The sequence below is a fragment of the Melozone crissalis genome, unplaced genomic scaffold, assembly GCF_028551555.1.
Source record: "Melozone crissalis strain CALT ecotype California unplaced genomic scaffold, PUWL_Pcris_2 ptg000027l_1, whole genome shotgun sequence".
Lineage (NCBI taxonomy): Eukaryota > Metazoa > Chordata > Aves > Passeriformes > Passerellidae > Melozone > Melozone crissalis.
In genome coordinates, this window is record NW_026535805.1 from 72,979,315 (window position 1) to 73,002,923 (window position 23,609).

General features: G+C 42.0%; 2 protein-coding genes across 2 annotated transcripts in view; both read left to right on the forward strand.

Annotated features, from left to right (window-relative positions):
* Positions 1-1,478: 1,478 nt before the first annotated feature.
* TBX18 (T-box transcription factor 18) lies at positions 1,479-22,092 on the forward strand. The gene is made up of 8 exons (XM_054279198.1): positions 1,479-1,755; positions 2,516-2,699; positions 4,209-4,310; positions 7,306-7,477; positions 13,831-13,998; positions 15,190-15,254; positions 18,771-18,865; positions 21,368-22,092. Exons 1-8 carry the CDS (start codon positions 1,479-1,481, stop codon positions 22,090-22,092), a joined length of 1,788 nt encoding a protein of 595 aa, XP_054135173.1.
* Positions 5,274-23,609, forward strand: part of CEP162 (centrosomal protein 162) — a 265,275-nt gene continuing 246,939 nt past the window's right edge. The window contains exon 1 of the mRNA XM_054279194.1: positions 5,274-5,285. The gene's annotated coding sequence lies outside the window, so the exon portion shown is untranslated. The remainder of the gene's footprint in view (positions 5,286-23,609) is intronic.

Genomic DNA, 23,609 nt, shown 5'->3' on the forward strand with positions numbered 1-23,609 from the left:
GGCAGCTATTTCCGTTTCAGATTAGGATCAGAAATCTCAGCTGTGCCACTCGACGGCCCGAACAGGACCTCCAAGACTGTGACACAGGCGAACCACATCACGAATTTCCTTCTCTCCGTTCCCCAAAACAGAATGAGTTTGAGATCCTAGTCCCCTAAACAGTGAAATATTCCCTATTGATATTTTTTTACAGCTGGAGGGTTTCTATTCTGTTTCTTTCAAGGGAGCAAGTCACTCCATTTAGTTCTGAGGATTAAAAAAAAAAAAAAAAAAAAAAAAAAGGAAAAATGTTCCAACAAGAGAAGGAAAAAAAAAAAAAGGAGAGAAAAAAAACAAAAAAGAAAACACAACAAAAATCTCACTAGCTTTTTCATTTCCCTGGATATGCAAAGAAAAGAATATCTGGTTCCAAAACTTCAGTAGTTTTTACTCACTGGAAAGATACTAAAGAGGATTTTCCCTGTGACTATTTCATGCACCTGAATATGATTATTACTGAAGTTGCTGTGGCTGGATGCCTTGATGTTCATACAAGGCTCGGTTTAAACCTCGTTTTATTGCAGCCTCAGCGCTAATGGGTTGGGTTTAGCGGAGGTTGTGGATGCTACGCTGGAACCTCACTGCAGCCAGGGCTTGAATAACAACGCGATGAATCTCCAAGCGCAACAGTAACAGCAATAATTCCTGATTCCTTACAGCAAAACAGGGCAAAACGTCATTTTTTAACGTCCGAACGGTTTTCCCGGCCGAAGCGCCGCGCTCCAGGGAGCCCCCCCCTTCCCTCTGCGTTTCGGGGGAGGTAGGGCTGGGGGCGGGGGTGTCCCCTTGGCGTTCATTGCGGGCGCATCTGCCGCGGGCCGGGGCCGCGGGGCTCTCGGGCCGGGCGGGGCGGGCGCGGGTCGCGGGGCGCTCCCCCGGCCGCGGCGGCGGGGCCCCCTGGAAGGGCGGCGGGGCCGGGGCGGCGCTGATTGGCCTGCGGGCGGCCGAGCCGCGCCGCCCCCGCCCCGCGGCTCCGCCCGGCCCCCGCCGCCGCAGTGACACTAATGAGCGAGTTCTTCCCACAGGTCTCCTGCCTGGAAGTGCTGACAGATCAAGGCAACAAATTTCAATTACAAGCCCTAATTTGTGTCCGCAGAGCGTTTGTTACCCATGTCAGCCCTGCCTGGCCCATCAGACGGGGCAGAACGTGGAGGAGGAGGAGGAGGAGGAGGAGGAGGGGAAGAGAAGGAACGCATCTGCAGAAAGGAATAGAATTTTTTTCCACTGAAAAAAACCCCAAAACAATCCCCCCCCCCCACCAAAAAAAAAAAAAAAACTTGGCTGATAACTCGGATTTAAAAAGAAAGGCGAGGAAAAGCCCCAGCCCCTTGCCTGCGCGGTCGGGAGGACGGGAGGGCGGCCGGCGCGGCGGGCCGGGCGCGGGTGCCGGTGCCGGCGGCCGCGGGGCGCCTGGATGCGCGGGCTCTAGGGTGGCGGGCATGGCCGACAAGCGGAGGTCCTCGCCAAGCACCACCATGAGCCTCAAGGCTCACGCCTTCTCCGTGGAGGCTCTCATCGGGGCCGAGAAGCAGCAGCAGCAGCAGCAGCAGCCGCCACCGCCGCGGCAGCCCAAGCGGAGGAAGCTGGGCGGCGAGGACGAGGCGGCAGAGGACGAAGGCGGCAGCGGCTGCTGCGCCAAGAGCTCTCCCGCCGCCGCCGCTGCCGGCAGGACCTGCGGGGACATGGACCTGGGCTGCGCCGCCCGCGGCCCCGCCGGTGAGTGCCGCCCCGCTCCCGCTCCCGCCGCTGCCCGGCCCCGCTCCTCGGCCGGACTCGGCATCCCCGCTCCCCGCCGCGACCGGCGCTTTCATTCCCCGCTATCCCTTCTGTCTCTCCACGCTGCGTGGGCACCCACCACCCTTCCCGCCGGCCTGGCGGTGAGATCCGCGGCGCCCCTCGGCCCCGGCACGGGCAGGGCGGCTGCCGGCGGGGCTGTCGGGGCCGCGGCGCGGTGCAGGACGGCTGGGGCTGTCCCGAGCCCTGTTTCCGAGGAAAGGCAAAAGCTTATATGACATATATGTGTATGTGTGCTGCTGAAAGTGCATATGCAACAATGTATATAATTATGTGTGCATATATACATACATATATATATATATATATATATATATATATGTAAATGTATGTGTACACATAGACACACACACAGCACCTACATATATGTGTGTGTGTAATTTGCTGTGTGTGGAGGGGAGCGCAGTTTCACGCTGAAGAGCAGAAGCCCGTAGCCAAACGAAATGCGCCGCCGTCCTCGCACGCCGCACGGGCTGCGCCCGCCTCGGCCCGGGCCCGGCGTGGTGGCCATGGGGGCAGCTGGTCCCCGGCAGCCCGGCCGTGCTGCCGCGGTCCCGGCGCTCGGGTTTCCCCCTTCCCCGGAGTGGAGGCTGCGGCCTGGCCGCTCGGCCGGGGCTGAGGGACACCCGATGGCGACGTCGGCGCTGCCCCGGCCGCTATCGCTGCCCCGCTCTCTCCGCAGGCGGCTGCGAGGAGGGATTCCTGGCGGGCTCCCCGCCCGCCTCCCCCGGCGGCTCCCCCAAGGGCTCCCGGCCCGGCTCGCCGCTGCCCACGCCGCAGGCGCCGCGCGTGGACCTGCAGGGCGCCGAGCTCTGGAAGCGCTTCCACGAGATCGGCACCGAGATGATCATCACCAAGGCGGGAAGGTAACGGGCACGGCGGGGCCGCCACCCGCGCGCTCCCGGGCGGGCGGGCACATCAAAGCGGGCCCGAACCGGGGGAACCCTCCAGATTTACGAGGCAGGTAGATGGCGATAATGTTAGATGGGCACGGGAGCATGCGGCGTTTCGGGTTTCCTGTTCATTAGGGCGAGGTCTGGGAGAGCCGTGCCCTTCTGGGGGGAAGCTTTTCCCCTTTCCAGGGGACACACATGGTAAAAACCTGGGAAGTATAAAAGTATTTGAACTTATTAGAAATTACAAAAACATATTTTATTGAATCCATATGCTACCGTCTGCATTTTCAGAGAGGCTTTATTAATGATTGAAACGCAGTCTTAAACAGCACAAAGCTGCATTTGTCTTAAGAGGGTCCAGTCGGGGAATTTCTGTTTTATCTTACAGGTGCACTGAAATAACAGCAAAAACTAGTTAGCCGTAGTCAGGTTTTTACCCTCCTGCTCATTCAGAAATGGCAGAGATAGGATTTTTGTTTCCAGTAACTACTCTTAATGGATTGGTTTTTAATATATATATTTGTTAGCACAGCAGCAAATACTGAGTAAGCTGGAATAACTTTCAGGTTTATAAAATACAGAAGAGTATTTCATTGGCGTGCAGTTAGGACTTTTTGGGTTTTTTTGGTGCTTCAAGAATGAAATTTTCTGTTAAAAAGCATGCCAAGCTAAGAGCTAAAGGCAGTTTTATGTTCAAACCACCTCATTGGTTAATTAATCCGTTTCTCCACAGAAGGATCTAAATCTCGAACGTTTGGGTTTTCGTCGTTTTTGTTTTATTTTTTTTTTCCAGAAATTTGCTCGTATGTTCGTTTCTGCTTTCAATAAAGAAGTTTTACTATACCTTTCAAAGACAGAGTAGCTCTCGCACTTCACCTTTAGTAAGTTGCAGACAGGAAGTCCCGTGTCAATAAAGACCATATTGTTGGGTTAGAGCATGGCACATTGGCTTTTATAACTGCATCCTTGCGGTGTTATAATTGTATCACCGTAGATTTAGCTTTCTAATTCGCTGCTACAGCAGTGATACACCATTTTTCTGCTGTCACTTGAACCTTAATGGCAATTTGCCTTTTTGTAAGCCTTGGGCTTCCTGGGTGGAGGTGGTGTTTGCACATCTCCAGGAATACATTTCTTACTAATATCTCAAATGGGTTTTAAATGTGTGTACTGCTAAAGTAAAGTCTCAAACCCAAATGATTTACTGTCTAACAATAAAGTTGAAATGATGTGGTAATAGCTGTACTCCCAAAGCGTATCCCCAAACATACAAAGCATTGTTCGAGTAAATGCACTTTAGAAATCTGTTTTGACATATCGAATGGGCCATTTCATGGCTATGTAACTATAATCGTCCAAAAGGACTCTGTAGGCTAAAAGGAAGAACGAGGAAAATCCCACGAAGCGGTTACTTTTCTTAAACAACCATTCCCGAGTCTGTTTCGTATTAAAAATGACCTCTCTCTTTCCAATGTTCAGGCGGATGTTTCCTGCAATGAGAGTGAAGATCTCAGGTTTAGACCCACATCAGCAGTATTACATTGCTATGGATATTGTGCCAGTGGATAACAAAAGATACAGGTATGGTGACTTTAAGGCAAAAAACATATGATGTAAGCCATGGGGTGCTTGGCTGTTGGAGGAAAATATTAACACAACATAAATTAGCAGAAGATCATGTTTAACTCTCCTTGAAGGTTCTTATTTTCATCCCAGTGTATTTTAGAAGACCATATTGTGCCAAGTATGCGAAGGCAACTAAAATTTGTGTTGAAGCTCTTTATGATACATTTGCCTCACACTGTGTATGTACTGCGGGCAGATGCTCAGGTTTGGCTTTCAGAGTGCAGTTCTAGTGCAGTCAGGAAATGCTATAATATTTTATTCCTCCTCCTGTCAGTAGGAATTATTTCCTATTAACCAAAAAATATGAAAATGTACATTTTTTAGTGCCGAATGGTATTACCATTAACTGATAACATTATTAGCATGGATATCTGATTTAAATAACTTACAAGCTATGTAATGTGACTTAATAAGTAAGTCATGCTTCAAATAGCTTATAGAATTTAATTTAAAAAGCTCGATATTTGGTTGCTTAAACTAAAAAAGGTAATATTTCTAATTACTGTTATTTAAAGAATTAATGGCATTATTGTCTGGAGAATGATGTGAGGAACAAAAGAGGTTGTTCTCTGAACATTTAGGAGTAGTAATGTTGTGCTAAGCTCTCACTGTTTCGAGGGTAGTTGTGTTTTGAGGGAGCTGGTTGGGCTCTGCAGAAGCCACTTGTCCTGTGGAAACGTTTGCAGGATTGCAAGGAACGCAGCAGTTCCTGTGGTGAGCTGAAGCCGTTTCCAAGGTCCTGCTTTCCAGATGCAATCCCATGGTCCAGAGTAGCCAGGGGGGAAGCCTGGCCAGAGTAGCTAGAGGAGACAGGATCAGGTCTTTACCAATTGCGGGTTTGATTGTTTTAACCTATACTTAGCATAATGTAGGGAAAACCGCTGCAGATTTAATTCTAGAACTAGGAATATTTCAGACCATGATTAAAAGGTTGGTTCTGCAGGAATGCTGCCTTGTTTCCTAAGCAAATGCTGTCCTGTGTTTTTCCTGTACTTACCTCATTGACTCCTATTTTGCCATTTTCTTGTGTGGTGTATTAGACCTTTCTTAGGACCATTTTTGATTTTGAGTTTTTCTACAATGGGCACCAGATACCAGGGCTGATGATGCTCAGTATATACAGTCAGGGGATTATTTCCTGTGTCTGCCATAGAAGGAAAAAAAGCTTCTTTTTCCTTGTACCAGTGCAGCACAGTTCAAATGGAAGCTTTTTTGTTTTTTGCTTTGTGTTACATGTGTGCATTTGCTTAACTATCTAAACGTATAATTCCTAGAAGGTCTGAACAATTCATAAATCCATAGAAAAAGCAAGGTAATAATTCCAAATTTATTAAAATATTAATACTAAAAATTAAAAGCGGTTATACCGAGTATGAATTGTTTAAACCTCATTTCATTTAAAATAATTACAGTCATACTGACCTACACTGTCTTCACAGTGTGCTACATGGTGCCCAGATAACTGAAGTAACTTAATGAGAGTTGTAGGAAGGATGGTATTTTCTTAGTTGGCAAACTAAAAATTTTTTAATTCATGTATTAGTATGTATTAGCTTTTATCATGTATTCATGCCTTTAAGCTTTCCACTAAATGTTAATGTTTTACATGTTTTACTTGGTGCCTCTTCTCTTTCTATTCTGTGCTTTTTATTGCTGTCTGTTATTTCAACTCTGGCTGTTTGTGCAGCTTCACACACTGTCTTGCAGATCTTTAAATTTCATAGAAATGACAGCAATCACATGGAGCCTAGTCTTTAGACTGCTGACAGAGCAGATAGCAAAACTAATGGAAATGAAGAAAATTACATATAGGTCTGGACTTCCAGCAAAATTTTACCTTATAAATATTTGGAAGCTTACGCTGTAGCTCGAAATGTGTATTTATCACTGAATTTTCATTTATGTGCATTTATAAGTTTATTTACTTTTCCAGGAAAAGCATATATTTAGTATAAACCAAGATATATAAAATAAATGAAAAATGTTACAACAGTGCTCTGGGGTGGAGAATTTGTCTGCAGGAGAGAATTTCTCCACCATTCTAGATCTTAGCTATGCAGCTTGGTCTGAATTGTATGGAGCAACACCTGCATTGGATAATTTTTTCTGTTCTGACTGTGTTGCTTGTCCTTTTCTAATAAGGAACTGAATTGTGCAAATATATGGTTTGATGAAGTCTTTCTTGTTTTCATTTAAAAATACAGCTGAAGCACTGGATTTTTACTGTACTTGAAAAAGATAACTTTCAATTAATGCTTTTTAAACTGCTTTGTGAAGTGCCTGCCTTCAAAATAGGTTTTTAACCAAAGCAGGCACAAGTTTTGTTATAAAATCATCTTGTCAGCACTGGCCTATCAAATGAAATACAGACTCCATGTTTTCATTTTTTAGCCTTTTTGCAATACTATTTAATATGGTCTACCTATTAATATGGTCTACCGAAATATCAAGAGCATAGTTTCTCATACTTTCATTGTTTTTCTCTATCATAATGTTCTTTCCCTTCAATAGCTTTATTTATAGAGTCTTATATTAGACTCAACATGATAAATCTTCCAAATATGGAATTACTACTCAATTTGATAAAAGAAGGACCAGATTCTTCCCTATTTGCTGATGCCTTTTCAGAGCAGAGCTGTAGCAGTCAATGAACTGACACCAGTTTAAATCTCATTTTGAAACCTAGTGTTGAGACTGTGACTGATTTTAGAAAGAGCAAGGTCAGGTCAGAGCATGGATTTTAACTATTTTTGCAGGTGCCAGGACTATGTTTTGAAATAAACAAACAAACAAACAAAATTTCTTTTTATTTATGCAAAATTGAGCTTTTTCATGTTTTGTTAATTGATGGGCTTTTGCTATAAGCATGGGCCCTAATTTATTCATGCTGAATGGGTCTAATAGATTGTTTTGGTGCTCGTGGTTAGAGGTATTTGTTTTCTTTTTACAGGTATGTCTATCATAGTTCCAAGTGGATGGTGGCTGGTAATGCTGACTCCCCGGTGCCGCCTCGCGTTTATATTCACCCTGACTCACCCGCCTCGGGGGAGACGTGGATGAGACAAGTGATCAGCTTCGACAAACTGAAGCTTACCAATAACGAGCTGGATGATCAGGGGCATGTGAGTACTTGCTCTTTCTCGGTGGCATTATGTGTAGGCACACGTTGCTCAGCCCTGAGAGGCTCTGACGTGCAGCTGCAGGGTGCCAGAAATAGGCTTGACTTTTCAGAGCTGTTTTGGAACTTCACTGTCCACATCTAAAAGCTTCTTACTTTCTGCTCCAATAATTAACTGCTTATTAGAGCCTGCTGTTTTACTCCGCCCTCAAATAGAGAACTCCTTCTGCAAAGTAAGACTTTACAAGGCTAAATTGCCTAATACAGAGGGGCAGAATTGCTCTCAGTATTTCCCACCGAGCGTGTTACTCGCAACTTCTCCTCCGATCAAAAAGGACTCTAATTCACAAGTGGCTAGGAGAAACATTAATAGTGCGTAATAACTTCACGTGAATAAAAATACACATTTAAGTATTTTCTTAACCCAAACATTTGTGTGAAATCCCGTGAGGTGTTAATAATTGCAGTCAAAAACGAACAACATGGGAGCTGGGTTTGCTCCGATGATGATTTATTGCATACCTTATGAAGCAAGACCCTTTCACAGCTGAGGCTCATTACTTCTGGAAAAGCTGGCGAAGACGTATGCAGTATGAGTGTTCTGTTTGCAAGTTCTAAATTGTTTAGTTATGACATTATCTAATGTGACAAAATGTGTTATGTTAATATTTCCTTTTCTCTTCAAAACTGTTGAAACATGACAGATGTAAGCCAGTATCATTCCAGCAATCCCTAAAATAGTTTTACTTGACACCTTAAGAAATAATTAAAAAATGAGGATTGTTTTTAGTCGGGGTGAAGTCTTTGATTTTACAAACCCCTGTAATAAATGACAAATGTTGGCATCCTTTCAGAAGAAGCATCGAGTTCCAAGTGGTAGAGTTTTAAGATGTTAGAGGAAAGTTTTGAGACAGGATGTGGATTCCATTGTCCTTAGCGTAACCCAATTTATTAACCAGGACACTTTCTCCTTCAAGGAAAGGAGTGAAAGAAAATATACCTGGCATGGAGCACAAAGATACCACACTCATCTTTCGGTATGGTTGTAGCTCTGTGACATTGAGCCAGGTATTTTGCTAATACATAGTCAGAGATTTTTCTCCCTAATTTGTGTTTGAAAATGCACTGATCAGAGGCGGGAATACGGGCTCATGGCTGACCTAACAAATGTGATAACAAGGATAAAAAGACTTCCATTTGTGCAATAATTTTCATTATTTTATTTTGTTCTTCCTTAAAAGAAATGGGGGGGTATTCATGCCTCTTAAGTTAGCAGTGCTTTTCTTAGGATAGTACAAAAGAGGTTTTATATTGCTTCTTTCTAGAATTACAGTTATGGGGTCTTATTTGGCCGTGTCCATTTGAGTTAAGGTTAGCAATGAAGTTCCTTTAGTTTCCCCAGCATTTGTGTATTTGTGATTCCTCTAAAGTGGGACTTGATTTTCCCGAATCCTGAGTCTGGTGTAAGGGATTTGAAAGTGAAGCAGATGCAAATGGATAAAATGTTGCTTTTCCAGCAGTGTGCTGGTTTTTGTACTCAGTGGGTGCAGAGGGACGATCTGTGGGTACTGTGTGGTCCATCCGTGCACTTGCAGTTGCAAACTGCCCTGTGGTAAAATCTCAGCTATGCAGAGAATTGTGTTATTCTTTTTTTCCATCCCAGATTTTAGCTTTGTGTCTGTCCTGAACTGAAACCTGTGTAGTATACACAGCACACCATTATTTGTAATATGGGGGGAAATAAATTTTCTGGTCTTTAGCTAAGTATTTTGGCTTGGAAACGAGTGAAGCAAAGCTCAAGTACAGTGATTTGAGACACATTGAACTGATTCAGAGCTATGGCAGTGCCCCTCCTCCCCAAAATGGAAATTTAAGTATTAAAATAAAAGGACAAAAGAAGGATGACTGTAAAATAATTTCATATTTCTCAAATCTGGAAAATTGCAAACATGTCATTCATAATTACCAGAAAAGGCAAAAGCAGAAAGCAGAAAAGTGTCTCTTCCAATGGGTACATTTTTTCTTTTAAAGCTATGGTAGTGTGGAATGCTGTATTGAAAAAGCTATGTAGCCTCTGAATGCCTGTAGCAATAATGGAAAACGAATAATCATATTTTGTGATGAATATAAAAAAAACAATTGTTTCTCATAAGCAAGAAGAAACCATTTTTCTCAGGAGGGTACCAGGGGATGGATGGCGAATTAGAAGAGCTAGGAGTCAAGGCTGTAGAGTCCCTCCAATATTTACTCTTATATCAGAAGTTCTCACTCTCCCACCCCTTATGGGACATGGGGTATATTTTAGATTATTAGAAAGTAGTTTTTTTCCTCTTGTGGGTAGGCAGAGTGGTTCAGAGAAACCTCAGTGGGGTTTCCACCAAGCAGCATTGGCCTTTAGCTGTTGTTCTTTGGGAACGCTTTCCCTGCTTTCTGCTTCTGGCAATTTAATCCTTGTTGAACTTGTTCCTTTATGCTTCCTGTGCTTGTTGGAGGTGTAAGCTTTTGCAGAGTTTTTGTGTTAAAGTTCTGGGGGTCGGTTTTGATCTTGAAGGCTTTGAGGTAGGGAGCTTGCATTGTGTCAGTCTAGAGCCTTTTTACCTATTCTAGAGTATTAACTCTCAGGATCTCTGAGGGAAGTGGTTCATGTCAGTGGGAATAGAGACAGTATTTGCAAACAGGCTCTAAGGTAGAATTTGTGTGCAGTATTTATGTTGTGGCAGTAGTTGGTGGCAGCCAGTTCATTCCCCTTGCATCGTGTTGCCCTGGGATTAGCATTCTGTGGAAGGAGATCAGCCATCTCTAAGAGCCTCTCTGCTCGAGCATTTTCCAGGTTCCATGCTGCCTGCTGCTATTTTCATCAGCATTTCAAGTGTGACTTTGTGACTGTGCAGTTTTATAGTGCTGCTGAGCTCAGAGGTTTTTGAAGTACATGTCTGCACACAGGACACTCTCTGATACATGGGTTCCACTTGTAGTCTGCGGACATGAAGCAAAATTTGTACAGACATGTTTTCCTTGTGTGTTTCTGATCTCAAAAGAAGTTCCAGAGTGAATTTGCTGCTTTGGAAATACTATAGAGTCATTAAGACACACACTATAGCTTTTATGTGTTTCATCTAAGTTGTGATACTAAGAAAAAGTAAACCTGGATTTTGCAGTTGTCACTGAAAAGTGCATGGTCTGGATGCTCTTTGTTAATGCCTCTCATCCCTCTCTCATCTGTGGAGTGAGTGCTGCATTGTAAAAGCAGTCTCTCCCTCTGGCTGGTTAGAGCTGGCTAATTTTTCTATTTCAATGCAGTTTTTAAACTGAATTTCAGTGGAGGGGAAAAGTCAACATTTTTTATGCTATTTTCCATGCTTTTCAACTGAGTATTTTTTGATGCAGAGGAACATCTTTTAACTTTTAGTGAAAATGAGGCTGTTAGTGTGTTAATTGTTCCTTGGTGGTTGGGGTGGGTTTTTTCCCCATTTGAAAGTGGGGCGAGGCTGGAAGCAGAGGCGGACTGTAACTCTGCCCAGACTTGGCTCCAAGTAGCGAGCTCTGCTTACAGTCAATGGGCACTTATATGTTCTTGTCACAATGAAAAGCTGTGAAACATCAGTATTTGCACTTGCAGTTTTCGTCTTAGTACAGAGGGAATCTGTGCTCCTCAGCCCCACACACTTCCCTAACTGCAGAGAGCCTGAGTGCTTGTGCTTTGGAGGGAGGATAAAGGAGGATTTTCGGCAAAAGCAGCAGCAAGGAGTGTGTCGGTGGTGGGGAGGTGACCGTGTAGTCTTGGCACAGCCAAGTGGCTGCAGGATTGGTGTCTCCCTTGTGAAGGAGTTTCTGGCTCTCATTTGTTCTGGCTGAGATGGTTGTGCCATGGTGGTGCTCATGCTCAGGGTCAGCTCTGAGGCCTCATCGTGGCAGCAGCTCTCAAAAGCCATTGCAGAGGTAATCCCAGCTTTGTGTGGCTGCAGGAGTTCTGGTGGCCTTTGCTCTGCCTCCTGCCTGCAGTGTCTTCTGTCTGATCATGATTTCTTGACAGCTGCTGTGGCCAAAGTTTAATTTTACTTTTTGTGAGAGGTTTATTCCCGCATGAAGTGTTTTCATCTTGTTCTGGGAGGACTTTGTAGAGAGAGGCAGGCTCTTCAGCTGTGAGTTGAATGTAATGCCAGTTCATATTTGGGAACACAGTGAGATTTCTGATTGGGGTTTTTTGTGTTGGATTTTAAGGGCATGAAGGGAAAGTTGCTGTTACTGCCGATAAACTGTTAGATCCCATTGGTGCTTTTAAATGTGAAAGCCCTGTGAAATGAAATGCCAAAGTCTCCTTTCCCTTAGCTTTTTCTTTACAGTAGCTTTAGGTGATGCTTTGAATAATAGAACTAGATTGCTTTTGGAGTGGAGATGTTGCATCTCCCTCTCCTTTTATGTCCTGTCTGCATATGTTGCATTTTAATTCACAAAGGCTTTGCAGTTATGCATTATTTAGAGTTTGGAGTCCTTCAGATCACGAACAAAGATCCCATTGTTAGAAGACATGGTACAAAATCAAGAAAAAAAATATTGCTATGGAGTTGCTAATTGCCAAAACAGCACGTCAGCACAGAAAATTTCAGTAAAAGACAGAGGCCAGACAGGTTGTTCCTAGGAGATGACATGGATCAGTTTAGCTGTAATAGCCACCCAGATAAGCAGTGGGAGGTGTTCATCCATGGGCTGCTTTGATATCACTTGTTCTGATGTGTGAGCAGAGCTCTTTGTAGCTGCCAGGGTTATCACTGATGTGTAGACCAGCAGTGGTTTGCACCACAGAGCTGATGGGGTCAAGTAATCCGTGTGGGAGAGAACATGGCATGCTCAGTGGCACCCAGACAAATGGCAAGGCACAGAATTGCAGTGGATATGAACTGTGCAACATCTTTCCTTGATAATTTCTTTTTCTGTTGCACCAGCATCTCCCCTGGTACCACTGGGTGTTCACAGGGAAACAGGGTGAGGAATGTGCTGCCCTCTCTGCATTTTCATTTTGTAGATCTTTGCCATTGGAGAACTGAAAGGAGTGTTGTAAAAGAGAAAACACTTTTGCACAATAAAAAATCTTGCTCTGTTCAGAAACTCGAAAAAGACTTCATATGAGAACATCCATAGGACACTCCCTGAGCAAATTAATTGGAGCCTGTGATGTCATTGTCAAAACCTTACTTAAGGGCTAATAAAACCCCTGATTATCCAGAAACTGGCCTTACCAAAACAGGGTCATGTCATCTGGCCAGGACCAAGTGTATTAAACTAGCCAAACTCTTGTTTATCCAAACAAATGTAATGTCCTCTATATAATTTGGGTGAATGAACTTCCATGTTGTCTGACATAGGGGCTCTGTTGAGTGCTTGAGCACATGCACATTCTGAGCCTACTCAAGGAGCAGGAAATTAAAAGGCTTCCCCAGAATGTTGATTATTAGTGGTTCCACAGGCCAATAGCCATAGGACTATTTATTTATCAAGTTACTAATTTCTTAGGTCTTCCAACAATAATAGCTGAACTTCAATTTTTTTTTCTTGAATTTTTTTATTTTAATAGTGGTTAGCTGAAGTGGAGTAGAATAGAGGAAAAATTCTGTATTTTAAATGTCATTTAAAATTGAGGTACAGTACCAAGAGGTGTCTGTGTGTTTAATTTATGCAGTATGCATCCACTCCTCTTTTATGATTTATTTTTGATTGTGTTTTTTTGTATGCTGGGAGGGCTTTTTAATTGAAATTCGCTGTCTGCTTTATGGATAGATTGCTAGTAACACTTTGGAGCTTTGGATTTTGTTATCATTTTACTCTTAATTTTATGCTTCTTCAGAGTGTGAGAGTCTCAGCTTGTGTTCCAACCAAGACTTGTTTCCAGCCTTTGGGATATAAGGAAAAAATTTTTCTAATAGTACATCCTGAAGATTCCAAAAACAAAAGGCAAATTTATGCTGCTGTTAATCCTGTTAGGTCAAATCCAGACTTCAGTGGAAAAAAGTGACAAAACTTTCATAATTCTAGTGGGACCTAGACTTCATTCCTGAATTCTCTTTTTGTTTTTTGGGTTTTTTTGTTTTTTTCCTTTTTTTGAGCCAGTTTCAAATGAGCCAATCTCTGAATTTGGAGCTCCTGAGTCGTAATTTTTAAAAGCTTAGGGTTGGTAATAACATAAATGCACAGGGATTAGACTACTGTAACAAGAACCTTCAGAGGTTAAGGAAAACATTTGATTTCCAGTAAGTGGCATGGTAAACACATACCATAATGTGTTCCAAAAAGCTATTAGTCCTGAAACAGCAGGGTGTCCTTTCTAACAAATGTTATCTTTTTCCTTGCATGACTGCATAGATTATCCTTCACTCTATGCATAAATATCAGCCTCGTGTCCACGTCATCCGAAAAGACTGTGGCGATGATCTGTCCCCTGTCAAGCCCATCCCTTCGGGAGAGGGGGTGAAAGCCTTCTCCTTCCCCGAGACAGTCTTCACTACTGTCACAGCATACCAAAATCAACAGGTAATTCAGGCTTTCTGGGTAGCACTTTATGGGCTTTTCAGAGCAGACCAGAGATGTAAGAGATAGGAGAAAAGTAGACGCTGTCATTATATCACTTATGAAAATAGAGTTATCTATTTTTTACTACAAGTTGTTTTCACTGTTAGTATTGTTGTAGTGCCTGGAGGCTGTAGCTGAGCCTTCCGAGATAATGCATGTAAAAAACATCTTTCTTATTATTGAGATCACACAGTCCAATTAGCATGCTTAATGGTGTCTTGATTATAAAAACAGTATTGAAGAACAAGGCAAAGAGCAGTCTAATTTTTAAAGGTGTTTCTGTACCTTTAAATGTGGATATGTGTCAGGAGAGACTTTTTAAAGCACTTTTGTTCCTGACTCCAGTGCCTTTAATACTCCCAGGACCTTAACAGAGAAGCTGAATTCTGAAGAAAGTTGCAGTTATTTTCATTAACTGCATTCAGCCTATATTATTAAGGACAATTTATCTGGGTCCACATGGATTCAAAGTCAAAAGTGAACTGCAGGTTGTATCACTCAGCTCTTTCTACCTCTCGTTTAAGTTTCAGCGTACATAGTTATTATTATCACATTTTATTACTTCCGTATAAATTATGTCAGCTGTGTTTTTTGAAATTTTGAAATACTCATTGATAACTTCACAAAGAGAGGAGCAGGAGAGCTATGTAAATACTGAAATATAAGTTTTTGGTGATTTTCCCATTTATTAAAATAAATTACAGTTATTTGGGGTGTGGTGTGTTTTGCTGGGTTTTTGGTAGATTTGTTTGGTTTGGCTTTTTTTTTTTTTTTTCATGGAGGATAATAACCTAGAGATAATCTCTCTTTTCACATTCCCCTCTTGACAAGTACAGAAATAAAATTTAATTTAAATTTCATTGCAGTTAGGCAGTGAACTCTCTTAAATGAAGAATGACATTTGCCTGAAGTTTTTTCTCAGTAATTCCTGCTGCCATTTGACAGCTTTAAATACCTATTAGCTTCTCCAGGGACATGCAAAAATAATAATCAGAAGATTGGTCCCTTTTTTGCTATGTTTCAGGACAGCAATCTAAAACCATTCAAATATGAAGATATTTCCTCTGTCAGCTTTTTTTCTGTCAGTAGAGTTGTTTTCTGTGCTACTTATCTGAGTTTACAGGCAATAATTTTTCTTAATAATATTCACAGATAACTCGTCTGAAGATCGATAGGAACCCATTCGCCAAAGGCTTTAGAGATTCGGGCCGTAACAGGTAGGTGTTGGGGAGGAGCTGGGCTGCTTCCTGCTGACAGGATCAGCACTTGTACTTACAGACAAACTAATTTGAGAACTCAGACTCCTTGAGGGACCACTCAGACTTCCCAGCAATGTTCTCTGTGGGGAATCGCCATTGCTGCACCTCTGACCATCTGGGTCAGGAACAGACTGGCACTTGGCTTGGCTCATGTGCTCAAGTTTCCTTTCAGTGGAAGCCCTGACACACCATGGAGGCTGCAAATGGGCTTAATATACACTCAGGTCCGTGATTTCAGGCTGTGCTTGAAGTCTCCTCTTTCTCCTGGCTGGAGACAAGTTGCAGATGCCATTGTCAAACTACAAGCTCAGGTTCTCTTGCAAGTAAGGGGCACATAGGATGGGTTAATGACTGTTTCCTCGTTAAGGGGCAGAAACTAGTTTGTGCAGTAACCTTATGTTTAGTACACTTGCCTGGGAGGTGGGAGACCTGTATTCAAGTGTCTGTTTAGTCTAAAGAGTTTTAAATCCACTTCCTAGGTGAATACCTTTCCTAGCGGGCTATAGAAGGCCTTGAACTGGGGCTGGTTTCCACCTCTTCTGTGGTGGATGGACTGATTAATTGCTTGTTCTCTCTTGATCCGTGAATCTTTCAAAATATCAGTGGGAAATCTGTGTAGTGCAAAGTGAAGACTTAGGTTTGGTCCAGGCTGCCAGTGCCAATGAGGTATTTTATCCAATGACTTTAATGCAAGCTACTTAAGCCTGTTTTGAATTGTATGTTAAACCATTTCAGCAAAAAAAAAAAAAAAAAAAAAAGCAGTATTTCATTGTGGTGTACAGTATACATCAGTTCCAGCTACCACATTGTGTTTGGTGTCTGCAGCTGCTGTATTTATGACCAGGCCTTGCAGAGAAGGGATCTGACTGTGCTGGTAGGAATGATCAGAGAGTTTCTTTTTGATAGTTGTTTTATTGAGCTTCTCTGTTAGCAGAAGTTACAGCATTAAAGCCCATTTTACATAAAACCCAAGTTACATAAAACCTGAAGCTGGACAGTAAATGACAGTAGCTTTTGGAAAATGACTCCTTATAGAAGGGATGACGTAGTTGCAAAGATTTACAGACATTCACTGTATGAATTCTATTCTTTTTAGTACGTCTGAGATTTTGTCTTCTAGCAAGAAATAAGAATCCATGTTCTGGCCACTCACATAAATAGAGCTTTGCCCTCTTTTGTAGGTTTCTGGTTAGGAAATGAAGTGAACAGTAGCTTCCAGGTAAATGCAGTGACTGAAGAAGCAAAACATGCTGTGTGTACGTGCCCTGTTTGAAAGCTCTCTCTCCCCTAGGCAGTGTCTCTGCTGTGCTTGCTGTTTGCAGAACTATAAAATAAGTACTGTGGAATCTCCTAAGTGTGAAACCCCGATCCTCTGAAAAGTGCAAATTTAGATGGACCTAGAATTTCTTCCGTGAGAAACAAGAGAAGATATCCTTTTAGACAGCAAGGAAAGAATTGTTCAGAAATTAGTTTTGAACAGGTTTTGATGTGGCAGGACAGCTCTGGAATTATCTGAGGAGGATGTAGGAGTGCTGCACCTGCAACCACACAAATACAGTTATGGGACTGGGTGTATCCAGAGAGGGGGTTTTTGTTTGGCTGCTAGGAATAGTCTGATTCAGGCATTGGAAAAAAAAGCAAGATATTTTGATTGAAAGTTATTTTAAATGGAAATTGATTAGGAAGGGAAGTTCTGAAGGAAGAGCCAGCATCTCTAAAATGTTTTGGAGCAGCCTTTAGATGAGGTCTGAGTGTTTTTACTCTACAAACACACTCATTACAGAATTGACTCTGCAAACTCTTGTTTGTTGCAAATTGACATTGTTTTACTGAAGTCAGTATCACTGTTTTCTTTTGTAGTCTGCATTACTGGATAAGTATGTTTGGCAATTCAGCTCAGAATTTTAATTGTCAGGGAAAATTTCTATTGCTATACTCACAGATTATTGTTTTGCTCTGTTACTAAATACTGAAATTAAATGTTAAGGTTCTGTTATCCTCATTGTTCTAGCCGGTGTTTTTATCATTGAGGCATTTTAGTCTGCAACAAGGTAAAAAAATACTGTGGTTAAATTATACCAAACTTTTCAATATTGTTTTTATGCAGCTATCTCATTCTGCACTGCTGCATGCAGTAATCCAGTTTAATTAAAAATATGCCCTTCTAGGTCATTCCTGTTCAGTCCCATGGGCCATTTTACAGAAATCAGTAGCTTCACCTTTTAAAAACATTCCCAGTGCATTTGCAAAGTGCAACAGACTTTAGGTGCTGAGAATAGTTTCATTCTTCAGATGGGCCTTAAGTTTGACCCTATAAAACCTTTTACTCAGGAAAGAACCAGAATTTCTCCCTTAAAATACTTTGTGATAAACATAACTGTTTTGTTAAATAAACTTGGGCATTTGATAGCGCAAATTAGGGTGGTGATAAAATGTGGAAATTGTTCAAAGGCATCTTGTATGAATTATCGCCTTGGCTACACTCCTCCAGGAGGTGGCTTTTATCTCCGCTTTAACTAGAAATGAAAATTCACCATTACTGCAGAAAATTAAGGCTATCTTTTTAGGCCAGGTTCAGCTAATAAACGCTTTATAAATGTTTCCTGACAGGCATTTGTGTTCCTGGGGAAAGGAGTAGTACCATAACATGTGGTTGCTTCAGACTGGGCTATTTGCATAATTCAAGTTTACAAATACTGCTGCTCAAAGGCAAGCACTTGTATTTGGTGTGTGCCTGATGCTGACACTCAACAGGCCTCTGGGGCCCAGCAGCCAAAAATAACACCACAATTATACCTCTAAATTTGTATACCTCTGAGGTGTATTATTCATAAATAATTGTCAGAAAACAAATGGGCCTTTATCTTCAGGAAGCAGAGAGTTTTCTGAATAGTGTCTGACACCATTGTCTACACAGTTCTGATTTCTCAGGACACTATTGCAAAAAAATGAGCTAAAACTTTTAGTTTCTAAAGGTATTTTGCTTAGCAAAACAACATTGGTTTTTTCGCACATGATTTTGGTAGCAAAATAGCTGTACATCCTTGCCTTGCTCATGTTCTAAGTGCAATTTTCCAGCTCATCAGTAATGGCTGGGAATCCTGTTTTAATAGAAGTTGCCAGTGGATCACCTTTATTCTAACTAACTGCCAGAGCAATGATCTCTTTAAGAAATATACTAGCAAAACATTTAAAATCATTTTAGCCAAATCTTCCCACTCAAACAGCCCTCCCAAAAGGCACAAAATATTGAAATAGAGAGCCGGGCCTGTGGAATTGGAAAACACTTTGTGCAGCCCAGTGGTTGCAGGTCCCTGTGGTCTCATGGATGGGCTGTAAGACTCTTTTTTAAAAAGTAAAATCAACTTGAAAATAATCCTGAAATGTTTATATGTTTCTGAGATGGAATATTCAGAGTTGTGTGGCAAAATACAGCTTGCTTTCATGACACCATGATTCTTTTGTTCTAAATAGAATGGGACTGGAAGCTCTGGTAGAGTCTTATGCCTTCTGGAGACCTTCTCTGAGGACACTTACATTTGAAGACATACCTGGGATACCCAAACAAGGTAACAAGTGTCTTTGTGCTCTTTCAAAGCAAAAATGAAAGATGAAACTTTGCCCATCATACCTTACAAAGCTCTAGGTAAATGTGTCACTCACAAGGCAAAAGCAACCAACTAACCACAGTACAGCCATCCCCTCTCATCAGAGTTATTCTAAGTTAGAAAACTAATGCTAACTCAACCACTGTGGTAATAAAAATGTTTGATTGTAAAGAAAAATCAGATGACATGTGGAGGAGAATACCAGTTATTTAAGGATTGAATGACCTATTCCTTAGTGTTATGCTCTGGCTAGATACAAAAGGTAGAGATCACTTAGAGATGAATTCTGTTGTACACATCCAAACTGCAGCATAGGAATTACTTGTGTTTTTAAGAAAAAAAAATTTAAAATGGAATGAGAGAAGAAATGTTCTTTTAAGTAATGAATAAATAGGAGGAAGCCTAATTTTTTTTCTTCTTAGAACCTCTTCATGGTCTTAAAGACCTGAAAATTGTTCAGTAAATGGGCCAACAACTTTTTCTACATCCTAGAGCTTAAAGAAATGCATCACCTCTCTGTTTTGCTTTTTGCTGCTCTTCACTCTTTGTTGAAAAACTTTGTTTCCACTTTTCCCATTGTGCAGGTAGTGTCATGAATGAGAAAAATATTTCACTGGTCCATTTGGACAGAGAGTGGAACCTCTGTACTCTTTTCTGAGTTCTTTTATTTCCTGATTATACGCCAATGCACATAGAAAACCTCTTGGCCTTTTCCCAGCTAAATCAGACATTTTGCTCCCAATTCTTTGCATTTTCTGCTACCAAATTTACAGACATACAGTCTGGTTTCTTGATAATGTATTGATTGCAAAGCTGTTAAACATCTTCAGTGCAAAAACTCAGAACATAGAGAAATTCAGAAAAATTGCTTTTGTCAGCTTTTTGGTTCACTCCTTTGAGAAATCTTGTGTATCAGTCCTTGATGTGGGCAACTAAAAGGAAGATTTGTGCCAAGTCATTGGATGAGTGTTGGCAGAGTTTTGGGGGTGAGGGATGGTCTCATCAAAAAGGCCTTTAATGAGAAGATAGAATGAGACCTGAAATACCTTGTCAGACTGTGTAAGACTGAAAGGCAACTGATGATGCAGTTAATCCATTTAGGAGACAGAGCTGCTTTATTGGCTGTTTGTGTGTAGGAGCATTGTTTGGGAGCAGGGGAGCTGCTGCCATGAGCTTCTCACTTCCTTTTCTGCTGGTGCCTGAGGTTAAGAAGATTGTTGAAGTTACTCATGATATTATGGGAATGGAAACTTGCAAACTCTTTAGTCATCTATACCTTGGACATAGAGACTTTGTGAAAGACCCCATTAGAAATGTGTCCTGGTTGTTAATGCTGAAAGTGCCCATCCTCAGGAGCGGAGGCATTGATGGAGATTAAAAGAAAAATGTGTCTTATCATTTCTGTAATGTGGCAGTGCCTAATGACGCCTTGTGATTGTGGTGTCCTGTTAACAGAGAAGCAGTAGCAGGCAATGTCCTTTAATAATGTATTTTTCTTTTTACTAGCTCATCTATTATGATAATCTGTTAACTTATTGACAGAACTTCTCTCTTTGCAGCATCAAGCTGTTTGATTGTTAGTGTGATTCATAAACAGGACATCTTCCTCGTTAAGTGTCTTCTGCCTGGGAGACTGTAAAAGGCCCCAGTTTTCAGGAAGATGCGATCTTTTAAGAAAAGCAGGAGTTTCTTGCAGCTGGGAAACTTTCAGTCCTGAGAAAAGGCTTCACCTGTGGCAAGCATTGTGCTTTCAGGAGCATTCAGCTCAGTATTTGTGATATAAAGTTCTGATACCAGTAAATGAACAATTTGCAAACAGTTTGCTGCAAACCTATCCATTCCAGAAATGAAGCAGCTATGCGCAGTGTTCAGCCCTCACTTTTCCTGAAGTTATTCTGAAGTTTTTGGTTGTTCTCAGAATTTTTTTGGTTTGAAGTCAGAAGTTTTTTTGTTCTGAAGTTGGGAATTTTCCCGAAGCTGTTATCTGTGAGAGCCTCTGAGCTAAGTATCTGGTTCCCCAGCTGGTGCTCTGAGAGTGACAGGCACAGAGCATTTGAAACACAATGACTGTAGACTGTAGCAGGATTGTATACAAACCAAAAATCATAATTTTGAAGAAGGCTTCTTTTGATGGGGTACTCACTTGGCTACATCTTAACTGCCATGCAATTTCCTTCCACGTCATATAAGAAGCAGTTAACCTTTTGGGCAGGAACTCTAAGTACTGAGTGATGGTTGTAAAAGCATAACATAACCTAAATTCTCTTTCTCGGTCAAGTTGTTTCTTTAGAAACATGCATGTTGTTCACTCACACATTTTCCTGCACATGTATGTAAAAGTTTTTAATTAATATGAGTTGGATTTCATCTCAAGGGTTATTATAAAAGACAAAGGTGTTGATCTTTCACCTAGGAAGTGGACCTTTCCCAATGTGCTTCTTACACTGTAACATTCTCTTCCAGGAAATGCAGGTTCCTCTACTTTACTCCAGGGATCTGGCAGTGGAGTGCCATCTACCCACCCTCACCTTTTACCGGGCTCCCCTTGCTCCTCTCCAGCCTTCCACCTCAGCCCCAACACCAGCCAGCTGTGCACCCTTGCCCCGGCTGACTACACCGCGTGTGCGCGCTCAGGCCTGGCGCTGAACAGGTACAGCACCTCCCTGGCTGAGACCTACAACCGGCTCACCAGCCAGGGCGGCGAGACCTTTGCTGCCCCCAGGACTCCCTCCTACGTCGGCGTGTCCAGCAGCACAACTGTGAATATGTCCATGAGCGGCAGCGACGGGGATGCCTTCAGCTGCCCGCAGACTGGCTTATCCATGCAGATTTCAGGGATGTCTCCACAGCTCCAGTACATCATGCCCTCCCCATCCAGCAATGCCTTTACCACTAACCAGACCCACCAAGGCTCCTACAACACGTTTAGACTGCACAGTCCCTGTGCGCTCTATGGATATAACTTTTCCACATCCCCTAAACTGGCTGCCAGTCCTGAGAAAATCGTTTCTTCCCAAGGAAGTTTCTTGGGGTCCTCGCCAAGTGGAACCATGACGGATCGGCAGATGTTGCCCCCCGTGGAAGGAGTGCACTTACTTAGCAGTGGGGGGCAGCAGAATTTCTTTGACTCTAGGACCCTAGGAAGCTTGACACTCTCATCTTCTCAAGTGTCTGCACATATGGTTTGATGAAGCCTTTAAGTAAAAGTACAGTATGTTTGGTGTCTGCAATGTATTTCTTTTGGAATATGAAAGGACACTCGATGTAGCTTGTAAAGTGTGTGTATATATAATATCAGAGGAAGTTTCACTGAAATTTTGACTTGCTTCTGGCCAGATTATCCTCCTATTTTGAGTTACACAGAGTTTGCTACGGTGCAGACTGCTTTGGTTTTCTGGTATAATACACTTAGTTGTATAACACGTTGGGACATATGCGACAAATTAAGTAAGACTTCCTCCCCTTTACCCCTCCTCTGTTCTAACCCCTTTAAAGAATGAAGTGACACTTGGAGTATTAAACAACACAAAAAAGCCCACTTTTATTTCCTATAGTACTAGTGAGTTTCTTTAAAACATTCATACAATAAGCTGATGCACCAAAGGCATTTTACAGGTTTCTTCTGTTATAAGTGATAAAAAGGGTATTTGGACTTCTTGGTGTTAAGCATCAAGCATCCAGCCTACAAAGTAAATGGAAAGATTAGTTTGCCTTCTCATGATATGCTGGTTTTAGCTTATCAATGGCACAGCATTCTCACTAGAATTTTTTTTTCAGCATTAGTCTAGATTTATGATTATATATCTGAAGACAAATAACGCATATTCAGATTGTGGTGATAGGAATAATTCAAATCAACAGCACTAGAAGCAGCATTCCTTTGTATGAAAGGAACATTGGGGTGCTTACTTTTTGTCAAAGGTAGGACTTGATGCATTTTTTCCTCCATAAATATTGCCTATAAGACATTTACTGGACAGTAGGATATTTTAATGTATCTTTGTTTTTTATATTTTTACTTTTTTAAAGGAAAATTCCGTTTGATTTAGGGAAAAAAAAAAAGTAAAAAGTGAGCAGAATGAGAAATTCTGTTATTGGTTTCACCTGTTTTGTGTGTGTGACATGTTTTGGGTTTGTTTTTTTTCTTTTGTTTGCTTGGTTGTTTTTTGTTTTGTTTTGGTTTTTTTTTGGTTTTGGGTTTGGTTTTTTTTTTGGTTTTTTTTTTGTTTGTTTTTTTTTTTAATAAGGGCAAAAGGTCCTGCATCCTCAGTATTACAAAAGTGACCCAGTTTGCCCAAAAGTGTTTCTGGGAGCAGAACGTTGTCATAGCTGCCTTCCTGTTGCTCTGGTTTTGTCTTGGAATAGGAGAGGTTTCCTTCATTCCCGCCTCTGGTTTCTAAATGGCACTTGTAAGAATGTAGATCGCCATCTGCTCCTGACCAGACTTCTCCAGAGTCCCAAGGACACAGGGAGACACCATGGTGAAATTTCTGCCCTCATGTGCACCTGCACAGCCCAGGTGTGTATCAGTCCTTCTGCAACAGCTGCTCTCAGCTGCCCGTCTGTCAGAGCTGAGCCACAGGGGCTGGAAAGCAAATTTTAGTGCTTGACAGAACAGGTCATCTTCAACAGTATGCCAATCCTAATTTACACTGTGCAGGTGAGGTAAAGGCATTCTCAGGTGGGTACAGATGTGCTTGAAAAC